This window comes from Oryx dammah, unplaced genomic scaffold (assembly GCF_014754425.2).
Source record: "Oryx dammah isolate SB20612 unplaced genomic scaffold, SCBI_Odam_1.1 HiC_scaffold_37, whole genome shotgun sequence".
Classification (NCBI taxonomy): Eukaryota; Metazoa; Chordata; class Mammalia; order Artiodactyla; family Bovidae; genus Oryx; species Oryx dammah.
In genome coordinates, this window is record NW_024070221.1 from 107,504 (window position 1) to 121,925 (window position 14,422).

Genomic DNA, 14,422 nt, shown 5'->3' on the forward strand with positions numbered 1-14,422 from the left:
CCCTAGGATTCTCCAGGCAAGAACACAAGGACTACTGGCAGGCAATTATGAATTAAGGAGAAAAAAATCTGTTTAAAAGCTTTAGTATTAAGTTTGAAAAGGTGTTAATCAAGAATCTTAGGTATGAACACTGAACTAACACATGTCAAAAGGTAAAAATGAATCCTTTTGGACTTAACGAAGCAATGGTGTATGTGTTTACATCCTAGGGTCTTGTTTCTGATCACAGACTCAGTGTCCAGAGTGTCCCCTTAAGAGTTTTCTGTCCTGAGTCCAAAGCAGATGACCATTCGTGGTTAGGGAGGAGTGGAGAAGTGAGATGACATTTACCGAGTAGATTGGTGGTTTGATTTCTCAGAACATGTGGATGAGATGTCATTGACCTTGTTTTTAGATGAAGAAACTGAGGTTGAGTTGCTCATCTGATGTCAGGCTCGTGAGAGGGACTAAGCTGCAGTCTGCTGCCTCCAGACTCTCCATCTGATTCACTCACAGGCTGAGCTGTGGCCCAGGTTCCTGCGATTTGCTCTGCGAGGGGCTGGGGCACCCAGAGTACCTGCCTGGAGCCCTGCCTGTGGTCACTGGGCCCCAGACTCACCCACTTGCTTCCTTGGAGGGGTTGTGGACCCTGTGTGATGAGGCTGGGGCTGAGTCCCTAGGGGTCTACATGTGAAATGGAGGAGTAGTTTTCTTACTGTGAAAAAAATTTAAGGTTGAATAGTGAGTGATGTCTTGACTAAGAGAACTGGTGGGTACTCTGAGCCATTGGGTGATTTCCACTGTGATTTGGGCCATTTGGATTCTGTTCTTTTACTTTAATGTCTGAAAAGTGTTCAGTCCTAATGAAAGAAGGCTTGCTTCTTGGATGGAACTGGGAATGTTGTAGAGACTGACGGACACCATGCTGACATTCATTTTCTATCTAATATTCTTTGGAAGCAAGTGGCTAGCAAATGCTCTCTGGCAAAGAGTCCCAAGAATCTATTAACTTTTTGTTGTGAATATTTACATCATTAATTATAAATAATTGCCTAGAAAGCTGTCAAAGAATGTACATATTTTTAAATGACATGGATCCCTCTTCTCCCATTCCCAGATAGTGATAAAATAGTGTTTTAGTTTAGTCAAGTTTTGAAATCTCAGTATTACTCAGTTGTTTTCCTTTATGAAACATGCAAATAATTGTTAAGCTAAGTTTTAGTGGGAAAGACTCAGCTGTTAGGGCCTCCTTCACTGGACTGGTTTTAATAATTTTTTGTAGCACTAGATTCAAATTTGCTGCTTATAAATTTAAGAATCTATTTGGATTAATTGATTTTTATTTAATTTTTATTATTGATTTGGCATTTAAACTAAAGATCTTTGACTGCTGTGTGGTCTTTGTCTCACTGTTTTCAAAATATAGGTTTTCAGTTTGAGGCACTCCATTAATGTGCTTCTGCTTACTGTGCCTTTTACATTTGTAGGTGTGTTCGTCAGGCCTTGAAGGAGAAGATCACAATCTTAGTCACTCATCAGCTGCAGCACCTAAAATATGCAAGTCTGATTCTGGTTTTGAAAGATGTAAGTAATTTCTAGAAGTCTGTGGAATTGCTAGCCCTCAGGTGTGTTGAAGGACAGAACTCCCTGCAGGTCACTCTCCTGGGTTCATGGTAAATGCCCTCTTCTCCCTCAGTTTTTTGCCCCTTTCTTCCCAGAGCTGGTGTTCATGCCTTGGAAGATGAATCTAAAGCCCTGTAGAAATGTCACTATTACACTCTAAGCCACATAAACCCTAAAGCGTGTAAAAGTGCAACCACAGGGTTATTGAATCATCACTGTCCTAATGAAATTTGTTAAAGATAATGATATAGTTTTATTTAGAACTTTTTATTTTCCGCTTCCACGACTTAAGTCAAAGTGTCTTACTTAGAGATTCTAAGATCTTTTGGGATCCAGGTGATTGTCATACATAGTTTGCTGAAGAGCATCTTATATTAACTCCAGAAGCGAGGCTGGGTAGCCGAGCACCCGGGTCAGAGACGTTATCTCTGCTGGTCTCCCCGCCCAGGTCTCTATGTGCCCGATACGTGTGGGAGCCTGTGCAGCAGGAGGACAAGACCCTGCCCTCACGGGGCTCCTGTTCTTACGGGGAGGATGTGACAAAGAAGGTGACATCCTGGCCTCCCTGAGGAGCTGGTGCCTCACGGGGTCTGAGTGACATGAAGGTGGCGGCCACGCAGTCACCAGGGGGAGGGGGTCTGAGGCAGGGGGTCCTAAGGAAGGAGCTGACCTGGCAGGTTGGAGGAATGGCAGGAAGCCCAGCGTGTCTGAGGAGAGTGAGCAGGGGACAGGAGGGAGCTGGTCTCCAGGCAGTGGGCAGAGACTGGAAGTGGGATGGAAGCCTTGCACGGTCCAGAGCAGAGGAGGGGTGTGGTCTGATGTAGGAGTTAAGAGATTCCTCTGATGGTCACTGGCGGGGCGACAGAAGAAGCATTTAGGAGCCTTAGTAAAGCTGAGGAGACAGAAGTGTGGGCTCAGGCTAGAGATTCCGTTTCTAGAGCTGCCGTATCACAGCACAGCAAGCTGGGTGACAGCAGGAGTTTATCGTCTCCCTGTTCTGGAGGCTTCACGTCCCAAATCCAGGTGCTGGCAGGGCCGTGATCTCCCTGGAGGCTCTAGGGGAGGATCCTTCCCTCCAGCCTCTGGGGCTCACGGGCCTTTCTTGGATTCCTTGGCTTCCAGCTGCAGCGCTGTGGTCTCTGGCTTTGAGGCCACATGGCCGTAGTCCCCATGTCAGTCTCTTCTGTTCTCATAGTGACATCGGTCTTACTGGCTTTAGGGTCATCCTGCTCCAGTGTGACCTCATCTTAACTTGATTACATCTGCAAAGGCCCTGTATCCAAATAAGGTCATGTCCACAGGTGTCCACATCTTTTGAGGAGGGGGCACCATCCAACCCACAACTCCTAGCATGACTAGGGGTGAGATGGAGATTAGTGAGAAGTATTCAGACTTGGTGGTCATTTAATGCTTCATTCCTTGGCTCATTTACCTCTGGGTCTCAGCACCTTTGTTGTTAACCCCTGGCTGTTCCACAGGCCCTTGGTCAGATCCCTGACTTGTGAAATGAATCTCTGCTCCAAGAAAAAATTATTAAAATACAGAACCCCTGCCTCTCTGGAAGCAGTTCCGTGTGTTAACTCCTCTCCACTCCTCTAGGAATGGGGGGAGGGGCTAAGGTTTTCAAGCTTGAGAGCAGTTGATTTCATGGGCAAAGGGGGCGATTCTAGTGTATAAACCCCAGTGATGACAGTGTTATGAGCACAGGATAAGTGGCAGGAGTATAACCTATTTAGCCTGTCCCTAGATGTTCTGGGGTCACCTTATTGCTTGCTTTGAGGACACTACACCCAATTTTAGTACTCATAAAACAGCTATTTGCCCCCTGGTGAGCACCCCCCTGCATGAATTGGGGTTCATCTTTACTATTTGGTCCCTCCCTTCATAGCAGATGGGGGATGGCTCTCCTTTCATCCCCCCGGAATTGTCAGTGCTTGACTGTTGAGTGAAATTGCTGTCTTTGTACCACCAGTCATTTCATCGTGCGTATTACAGATTTGATGTGGTGAGTGGTGATTTCCTTAAAGAGGTGTGTGAATTTTGCCTCCCCAGTGGAACAAGACCCGATATATCCTGATTAATTTTCTAGTTCTGCAGTATCTGACGGTACCCAAAGGCTTCCCTGCATTTCTCCCAGTGGACCACCTCAGAGGATTGAGTGAGGGGTCCCAGCGAGGGTCCTGGCCAGCTCCCTCACCTGAGCTGCCTCAACCACAGCTGCTCTCATTTGATGTGTTTTGCATCCTGACATTTTTTTCCCTGATGTTTTGTTTGCTGCTGAGTGAATCAGCTGAGTCTGGTTTCATGGGGTCAGAAGATAGTGAAACATCTGCACATTATTTTATGTGACTTTGGAAGGGAGGGAAACTGTGCAGGGATGTGTCCCATGTGTTCAAAGAAAATGATGAGATTGGCTGTAGCTTAAGCAGATGCCTGATTTGGGGAAGCCTAGTTGGCTGCTTGTGGTTGGTTGGTCTTAATTTTTTCTCGGATCTGAGTGCATTGATTCTGGCTTAGGTTTTGGTTTGTGGGCACAGACTGCCAAGGCTTCAGAGCCACCCCAGCCCCATGGCCCCTTGTTTAATTACTTTATCAGGTGGAATATTGACTTTTCAGTTGGGAACTTGCTGTGTGTGGAGGCAGGTGTAGACCATGGAGAGGCCTCTCCTGGGTTTTCTGTCCGGGGCTGGTTCCCATTATCCCGGCCAGGCGCGTGACAGTGTGGCAGTGACAGTGGGCAGGGAAGATTAATGAGAGGCTCTCGCCCACATGCAGATGCGCTGGCCCCACCTCTGGGCTAAGTTTACATTTCTTTCCTGGAGTTGTCACATGAGGCTTCTCTCAGTTCCCATGTTGTCTAAGAAGACTGTGCTGATCCTCCCACCAACCTCTGTACTTCTTCCTTCCCCAAGTGCCCAGGGTAGTCATGTCAATGGCCTCCATTTTTAACACATGAGCACACGTTTCTTTCATATCCCCCAGCACCTACCACAGGGACAGGGTTTGGCAGAGAACCCAATGCTCTGTTCTGTGGTAAGCTAACTGAACTAGATTTCTCAACAAGAATTCTAGACCCAGGGATCATTTTTTTTTCAACAATGATACTTTTTATTTTAGGGGATAATGGTGGAAAGAAGAACTTACTCTGAGTTCCTGAAATCATTTTTTTTCAACAATGAAACTTTTTATTTTAGGGGATAATGGTGGAAAGAAGAACTTACTCTGAGTTCCTGAAATCCGGGATAGATTTTTTTTCCCTTTTTGAGAAGGGGAATGAGCAGTATGAACCATTTCCAGTTCCAGGAACTTCCACTGTGATCTCTGAGTCTTTGGTTCAGTCTCTCCAGTCTCCCAGGCCCTCGTTGAAAGATGAAGCTCCAGAAGACCAAGAAGTGAGTTTCTCATCCTGCAGTGAGCCCGGGTCTTTCTGCTCTTGGTAGTCTCATGGACCTTCAGTCTGATCTGCTCATGACATCTTCATTTGTCCCACAGTAGACCCTAAGGTTCCCAAAGTCTTGTTCCATGGAATTGGTAGCATTAGAAGAGCGTGAAGGGAGCAAGCCTGCTCGGCGTTCCCCTTTAAGTTAGGATGGAGACTCTTATGAAGATCAGTAGTGGGTGCACTGCAATGAATTGCTGGGTGAATGTGGCTCACACTGATTGAGGACTCTTCAGTTTACCTTAGTTACATGCTACTCATGCTGGTGGTCCCCGGCTTCCCTTATGCATCCCGAGGCTTAATGTGAAGACCCGTTTAGACTGAGTCCTGCTCTTGTCACATTCAATCATCTACTTTTCCTCTATGTTTGAATGTTCTAGCACTCATGTGACTGATGGTATTATTTTGCCTCAGTGTCAGGTGGTTTGTGATGGGCAGAGGTAACGTGTGCAGAGGACCCGACATGGTAGACACTTCGGTGCTAGTTCCTGTCCTCCTTTCTTTCCCTTCCAGACTGAGAACCACATCTTATCAACCTTGAATCTCAGTGGCCAGGAGAATGCCAAGGACATCCTAGCCTCCTGTGACTCTATAATGCATTCTAAGTCCTCCAGACAGAAATACACTAGGTCTCCCTTAAAAATATACACAGATATTCCTTGATATCCAAACCCAGGAGCCTGGAATGATTCTGTTAAGTATTAGTATTAGTTATTCACTTTCTAGACTCAGGAATCACTCTCTGAAACTTAGGAACCAAATAGATTCAGATCATATGCCTGCAGCCTGCTGCCTAAACTCCTATTTACTCTAACTCTCTCTGTGAACTCAGTTTATTGTATTTGGCTAGTGTTTTGAGCCCCAAGTATGTTTTATGTTTCTATCATTGAATGACACAAGTCATCTAGAGGGATACCTTAGCTCCATATCGTTTTGTGTGTTATTTTAGAGGAAGTTTCTACATTTACACATTAATTGCTTTTTGTGTGTGTATGTGTTGAGAGTCATGTTCTATTTTAAGCAAAGCTCCCCAAAGTGAATAACCTCATGTGAATGACATTTGATTATTTCTCATAGATTCCTACTAGTGGGATGGCTGGGTCCAGGGGTAAATGCATACATGGTTGGCCAAATATTCCCACACCCTTCTCCATAGGAGATGGACCATCCTGCGCTCCTACCAGTGTATGAAATGTGTCTGTTTCCCACAGCTTTGCAGTGGAGGGCATTGTTGAACTCTTGAAATTTGGGGTTGATTTTTAAAATTTCATCTCTCACTGCCATTTTTCCCTTTTAGACTGAGAATATACAGGTTACACTACCTCTGGAGGACCATTTGGAAGGAAAAGTTGGTATTAAGACCTATGTGAATTACTTCACAGCCGGTGCTGGCTGGCCTGTCATCATCTTCCTTATTCTAGTAAACATCGCAGCTCAGGTCTGTAAGGGCGTTTATTTTGGTTTGTGCACTCAGCTTGATATTTGCATACTATTTATATTGTATTTTATGATTATTTTTAAATATTTATATTAAGAGATTTATCTCAGAGACTTGGCTCATGCACTTGTGGGGTCTAGCTTGGTGAATCTGAAATCAGAAAGGCAGGCCTGCAGGCTGGAACCTCAGGCAGGAACTGACCCTGATATCTTGAGACAGCATTTCTTCCTCCTCCAGGAAGCCTCAGGTTTTGCTCTTAGGGCCTTTGTCTGACTGGATGAGGCAACATCTTGTCTACTTAAGTTCTGATGATGGATGTGAGCCACATCCACAGATACCTTCACAGCAACATCCAGATGAGTATTTAGTTGAATCACTGGAGACTGGCCCAGCCAAGCTGACACCAGAACTGACCATCACTGTACCTGTCAAGCTTTTTGCTTTGAAAAATCCCAGCATTTGTTCTGTATTACTGTCTTTTGCAGTCCACTTGGATTTTCACTGAAGTACATTATATTTGGGAGCAAACTCTTCTAGGGAAAAAGGGATTTCTTTTAAAGATATTAACTTGTAAGATGCCTTCCCCTGATCTCTGGTCATCTGGGGTGTGGGGCTTGGCACAGACCTGAGCTGGAAGGACCGTCTCCATGTTCTGGAGCCTTTTTATCCCCCATCTTAGTGAGCGGGGTGTGAGGCTCAGTGATGTCAGTGTGTGAGTGACTGCTGTTTCCTGCTCCAGGTTGCCTACGTCCTGCAGGATTGGTGGCTTGCATACTGGTGAGTGATTCCTGGTCTGACCCAAAGGACTGTGAAGTCTACATGAAGACTCACTTTCCCACAGAGTCAGCAGGAGAGGTGGGGCTTGTTCGGCCTTTTCTTCTGACCCTCACGTAGTTTCCCTGAAGGAAAAGTTCCTGCCGGTGGTGTGTGATCCCTTCATGGTCTCTTCCCATGTCCCTCCCTTTAGCAGCTTCTTCACAGACAATTTTTCTTTTCTTTTTTTTGAACTTTTAATATTCTATTGGGATATGGCCGATCAACACTATTGTGATAGTTTCATACGAACAGTGAAGAGACACAGCCATACATCACATGTATCCATTCTCCCCCAAAATTCCCTCCCATCCAGGCTGCCATATAACACTGGGCAGAGTTCGATGTGTTATACAATAAGCCCTTGTTGGTTACCTGTTTTAAATATAGCAGTTTGTGCATGAACATCCAAACTCTCTAACTGTCCTTCCCCTTGGCAACCATAAGTTCATTTTCTAAGTCTGTCTTCACAGATAATTTTGAAAACTGAAATTCGTGATTCAGATTTTTAAAAGGGAGACACACAGAGGGCCTTTCAAGCTGGGAAACACTTTCCAGTATAATATACATTTCTTGAATTGAGGCAAATTTTTTGTGATATTTGTGAAAATTCTATGTATATCTATAATATAATATTTTTTATTACCTTTTCCATAGGGCGAATGTGCAAAGTGACCTGTATTTTCAGGGATATGTAAAAGAAGATGAAGAGGTAGTATTCGTTCTGAAGTGGTACTTAGGAGTTTATTCAGGTAAAGTTGCTTCATCTGCTCTATAATACCAGAGTTTAAGGTGCTTACAATGAGTCTGTGTGAGCAAGAGGGCTTTCAGAGTAATTCAGTAATGTGTTAATAGATTATCTGATTTGCATTTACTCTGTGAATTAATTAGAAAAATTATTTTAAAGATCTACTAGAAGAAAAAAGGTTGAATGAAGACTCTTAACTTGTTCCATACTGGATTTTGGTAGTTAAACCAGGATTGCATATTGAGAAAATCAGCCACTGGAAATATGTAGTTACTGTGTATTCTAATAGGTGCTTTAGCTAGATCTTATATGGATGGGCAAGGGGAATAGAAATGAATCCCCACTCTGTGGTTCAGGTTGTTCCAATTCTGTCTGAATAAACCCTGGCTTTTGTTGATCTTGGATGAAATCCTCTGGCAGCATGGGCTGCAAATAAAACCATTATTCCCTTCCAGGTATGCAAAACTCCCCTTTCCACACTGCTCATCTCCTGGGCTTCACTAATAACTTGAGAAGCTACGCAGGGGGAGTCCAGTGTCTGGAATTAGGATTCCTTCTCTTTCTTACTCTGAGATCACAGTGTTATCTCCTCCCCAACTGTGTGATTAATTCAAAATTTGGCTTACCAGACTAATATTAACTATTAACATGACTCTCTCTATTCACAAGAGTATTTAGGATATATATATATATATATATATATATATATATATATCATAAAAATATATACTATTTATATATGTCTATAAAAAAAATTTTAAATGCCTTCTCTCTCCAATCATCTGTTGATGTACATTTAGGTTGCTTCCATGTCCTAGCATTTGTAAATAGTGTTGCTATGAACACTGGGGTACATGTGTCTTTTTAAATTATGGTTTTCTCAGGATATATGCCCAGTAGCGGGATTGCTGGGTCGTATGGTAGTTCTATTTTTAATTTTTTAAGGAACCTCCATACTGTTCTCCATAGTGACTGTAGCAATTTACATTCCTACTAAGAGTGCAAGAAGGTTCTCTTCTTCCATGCCTTCTCTAGAATTTGTTGTTTGTATATTTTTTGATGGTGGCCATTCTGACTGGTGTGAGGTAATATTTTATTATAGTTTTGACCTGCTATATTTCTCAAATAATGATATTGAGCATCTTTTCATGTGTCTCTTGGCCATCTGTATGTCTTCTTTGGAGAAGGGTCTATATAGGTCTTCTGCCCATTTTTTCATTGGGTTGTTTGGTTTCTATGATATTAAGCTACATGAGCTGTTTGTATATTGTGGAGATTAATCCCTGGTCAGTTACTTATTTTGCAATTATTTTCTCCCATTCTCAGGGCTGTTTTTTCATCTCATTTATGGTACATATATACACTGAAGCAGGGGAGGAGGGCTCCCCGGGTAGCTCAAATGGTAAAGAATTTGCCTGCAATACTGGAGACCTGAGTTTCATCCCTGGGTCAGGAAGAACCCCTGGATAAGGGGGTGGCAACCCATTCCAGTATTTATGCTTGGAGAATTTCATGGACAGAGGAGCCTGGCGGGCTACAGTCCATGGGGTTGCAAAGAGTTGGACATGACTGAGCAACTAAAACACATGTACACTGGAATATTACTTATCCATAGACAGGAATTAAATTGGGTCATTTGTCGAGAGGTGGATGGACCTAGAGTCTGTCATACAAAGTAAAGTAAGCCAGAAAGAGAAAAACAGAAAAAATACTTGTATTAATGCATATATATGGGATCTAGCCTCTTCATGGATCACTGCCTTATCATGGCGAAGGGGCTTGCATAACTCAGTGAAGCTATGAGTTATGCCATGTAGGGCCACCTAAGACAAACGGGTCATAGTGGAGCGTTCTGACAAAATGTAATCCATTGGAGGAAAGAATGGCAAGCCACTCTAGTGTACTAGCCATGAGAAACCCATGAACTGCATAAAAAGGCAAAAAGATATAATACCAAAAGATTAGCCCCCCAGGTCAGAAGGTGTCCAATATGCAGAAGACAACTACTAATAGCTCCAGAAAGGATGAACTGGCTGGGTCAAAGTGGAAACGCATTCAGTTGTGGATGTGTCTGGTGGGGAAAGTAAAACTGGATGCTATAAAGAAGAGTATTGCATGGGAACCTGGAATGTTAGGTCCATGAGTCAAGGTAAACTGGACATGGTCAAGCAGGAGATGGTAAGAGTAAACATAGACATCTTAAGAATCAGTGAACTAAAATGGATGGGAATGGGTGAATTTAACTCGGATGACCATTATATCTACTACTGTGGGCAAGAATTGCTTAGAAGAAATGGAATAGCACTTATAATCAACAAGAGTCCAAAATTCAGTTCTTGGGTGCAGCCTTAAAAACGACAGAATGATCTTGGTTCATTTCCAAGGCAAACCATTCAACATCTCAGTAATCCAAGTCTATGCCCCAACCACTGACTGAAGAAGCTGAAGTTGATCAGTTCTATGAAGACCTAGACGACCTCCTAGAACTAAATGCAGAGTTCCAGAGAATAGCAAGGAGAGAGCAGAAGCCCTTCTTCAATGGACAATACAAAGAAATAGAGGAAAACAAAGGGTAAGGCTACAGATCTCTTTCAGAGAAGGCAATGGCAACCCACTCCAGTACACTTGCCTGGAAAATCCCATGGATGGAGGAGCCTGGTAGGCTGCAGTCCATGGGATTGCGAAGAGTTGGACATGGCTGAGCGACTTCACTTTCACTTTTCACTGTCATGCATTGGAGAAGGAAATGGCAACCCACTCCATTATTCTTGCCTGGAGAATCCCAGGGACGGGGAAGCCTGGTGGGCTGCTGTCTATAGGGTCGCACAGAATCAGACATGACTGAAGCAACTTAGCAGCAGCAGCAGCAGCAGTAGAGATCTATTCAAGAAAATTGGAAATATTAAAGGAACATTTCATCCAAAGATGGGCACAGTAAAGGACAGAAATGGTAAAGATCTAATTGAAGCAGAAGATATCAAGAGATGGAAGGAATACACAGAACTATACAATAAACATCTTAATGACCTGGATAACCACAATGATCTAGTCTCTCACTCAAGAGCCAGACATTCTGGAGTATGAAGTCAAGTGAGCCTTAGGAGGCATGACTGTCTATAAAGCTAGTAGAGGTGATGGAATTCCAGCAGAGCTATTTAAAATCCTAAAAGATTTAAAGTGTTATTAAAGTGCTGCACTCAATATGTCAGCAAATTTGGAAAATCCATCAGTGACCACAGGACTGGAAAGGGTCAATCCTCATCCCAATTCCCAAGAAGGGCAGTACTAAAGTAAGTTCAATCCACCAGACAAAGGTGCTCATCTCATATGCTACTATGCTCAAAATCCTTCAATCTGTGTTTTAGCATGATGTAAACTGAGAACTTACAGATGTTCAAGCTACGTTTAGAAAAGACAGAGGAACCAGAGATCAAATTGCCAACATTTGCTGCGTCATAGAGAAAGCAAGAGAATTCCAGAAAAACATCTACCTCTGTTTCACTAAGCTACAGCCTTTGACTGTGTATGTCATAACAAACTATGGAAAACTCTTAAAGAGTTTGGAATACTAGACCATCTTACCTGTCTCCAGAGAAACCTGTATACAGGTCAAGAAGCAACAGTTAGCACCCTGTATGGAACAACTGATTGTTTCAGGATTGAGAAAGCAGTACAACAAGGGTGTTTATTGTCACCCCATTTATTTAACTTATACACAGAGCACATCTTGTGAAGTGCCGGGGTGGATGGCTTACAAGCTAGAATCAAGATTGCTGGAGAATATCAACCTCAGATATGTGGGTGATAACACTCGAATGGCAGAAAGCATAAAGGAACTAAAGAGCCTCTTGACGAGGGTGAAGAGAGAGGGTGAAAAAGCCAACTTAAAACTGAATATTAAAAAAAACTAACATCATGGCATCTAGTCTCATCACTTCATGCAAACAGAAGGGGAAAATGTGGGAGCAGGGACATATTTCCTCTTCTTGGGCTCTAGAATCACTGCAGATGGTGACTGCAGCCAATGGAATTAGAAGACAATTGCTTCTTGGCTGGAAAGCTATGACAAACCTACACAGTGTGTTAAAAAGTAGAGACACCACTTTGCCAACAAAGGTCCGTATACGTAAGGCTATGTTCTTTCCAGTAGTCATGTATGGATGTAAGAGCTGAACAATAAAGAAGGCTGAGCACTGAAGAATTGATGCTTTAGAACTGTGGTGCTAGAGGAGACTTGAGATTGAGAGTCCCTTGGACAGCAGGGAGATCAAACCAGTCAGTCTTAGATGAAATCAACCCTGAATACTCATTGGAAGTACCAATACTGAAGCTGAAGCTCCAAAACTTTGGCCTCCTGATACAAGCAGCTGACTCACTGAAAGAGACCCTGATGCTGGGAAAGGCTGAAGGCAGAAGGACAAGAGGGTGACAGAGGATGAGCTGGTTGGATGGCATCACCAATTCATGAACTTGGGTAAACTCCAGGAGAGGGTGAGGGACAGGGAAGCCTGGCGTGCTGCAGTCAATGGGGTTGCAAAGTGTTGGATGCGACTTGGTGACTGAACGACAACAACAGCAACATGGAAACGAGAAAAATGGTACATATGAACCTATTTGCAGGGGATGAATAGAGTTGTAGTTGTAGAGGATAGGTGTTTGGACACAGAGTGGAAATGGGGAGGTGAGGCAGATGAATTGGAAGATTAGGATTGACATAGATATACTACCATGTGTAAAACAGATAGCTAGTGGGAAGCTGCTATATAGCACAGAGTGCTTAGTGATAACCTAGAGGGAGGGGATGGGGGGAAGGGAGGCCCAAGAGGGAAGGAATATATGTATACATATAGCTGGTTTACTTTGTTGAGCAGCAGAAACTAACACAGCATTGTAAAGCAACTATACCCCAGTAATTTTTTTTAAATAAGTAAAAATTTAAATATCCTCACAGGAAATGCTTGGAAAAACTTTCTGCAAAGAGTAAGTTATATAAAAATTGACTCATTGAAATTTGGTATTTATTTTATTGATCAATTGATAAGAAACTTGAATCTACCAGCTTTTTACCTTTTAAATTGGTGGACAATGAGGGCTTAAAGAAAAAGGAAGGGATTCTACTACACATTCATATAGGATGGTGGGCTAAGGCAAATGCCTGTTGATGGAATTCAGGAATTTAAGCAGCTTTCAGAATTTAAATAACACTGATGTGGCAGCTGAATGGAAAAAAGTACTTGAATATATGTTGCTGAAGTTATCCCCACTCTATATAGCATTGTGAGTTGAAGAGATGTTTGGAGGGCTACTTTAATTTTTATATGCATAGTAGTGCTCATTTAAGTCATTGATAAGACATAAATTTAAATGATTATATTTATTTACAAATGCTTTGAGGTTCTATAAAATAGTGAGAGATTCAGTTCAGTTCAGTCACTCAGTCATGTGTGACTCTTTGCGACCCCATGAACTGCAGCATGCCAAGCCTCCCTGTCCATCATCAACTCCCAGAGTCTACCCAAACCCATGTCCATTGAGTCGGTGATGCCATTCAACCGTCTCATCCTCTGTCATCCCCTTCTCCTCCTGCCCTCAATCTTTGCCAGCATCAGGGTCTTTTCCAGTGAGTCAGCTCTTCGCATCAGGTGGCCAAAGTATTGGAGTTTCAGCTTCAACATCAGTCCTTCCAATGAACACCAAGGACTGATCTCCTTTAAGATGGACTGGTTGGACCTCCTTGAAGTCCAAGGGACTCTCAAGAGTCTTCTCCAACATCGCAGTTCAAAAGCATCAGTTCTTCGGCACTCAGCTTTCTTTACAGTCCAACTCTCACATCCATACATGACCACTGGAAAAAACAGCCTTGACTAGACAGACCTTTGTTGACAAAGCAAGGTCTCTGCTTTGTAATATGCTGTCTAGGTTGATCATAACTTTCCTTCCAAAGAGCAAGCGTCTTTTAATTTCATGGCTGCAATCACCATCTGCAGTGATTTTGGAGCCCAGAAAAATAAAGCCAACCATTGTTTCCACTGTTTCCCCATCTATTTGCCATGAAGTGATGAGACCAGATGCCATGATCTTCATTTTCTGAATGTTGAGCTTTAAGCCAACTTTTTCACTTTCCTCTTTCACCTTCATCAAGAGGCCCTTTAGTTCTTCTTCACTTTCTGCCATAAGGGTAGTGTCATCTGTATATCTGAGGTTATTGATATTTCTTCTGGCAATCTTGATTCCAGCTTGTGCTTCCTCCAGTCCAGCGTTTCTCATGATGTACTCTGCATATAAGTTAAATAAGCAGGGTGACAATATTCAGCCTTGACGTACTCCTTTTCTCTCTGTGAGAGATTAGTTTAGATTATCTTGTTTAGATTATCTCATGTCA

At 43.0% G+C, this 14,422-nt stretch overlaps 1 protein-coding gene across 1 annotated transcript in view; it reads left to right on the forward strand.

Annotated features, from left to right (window-relative positions):
- Positions 1 to 14,422, forward strand: part of LOC120859164 (multidrug resistance-associated protein 4-like) — a gene marked incomplete at its 3' end in the record, with an annotated part of 127,954 nt that overhangs the window by 82,173 nt on the left and 31,359 nt on the right. The window contains exons 15-19 of the mRNA XM_040235368.1: positions 1,467 to 1,563; positions 4,797 to 4,994; positions 6,339 to 6,479; positions 7,219 to 7,256; positions 7,950 to 8,044. Coding sequence (XP_040091302.1) covers positions 1,467 to 1,563; positions 4,797 to 4,994; positions 6,339 to 6,479; positions 7,219 to 7,256; positions 7,950 to 8,044 — 569 coding nt within the window. The remainder of the gene's footprint in view (positions 1 to 1,466; positions 1,564 to 4,796; positions 4,995 to 6,338; positions 6,480 to 7,218; positions 7,257 to 7,949; positions 8,045 to 14,422) is intronic.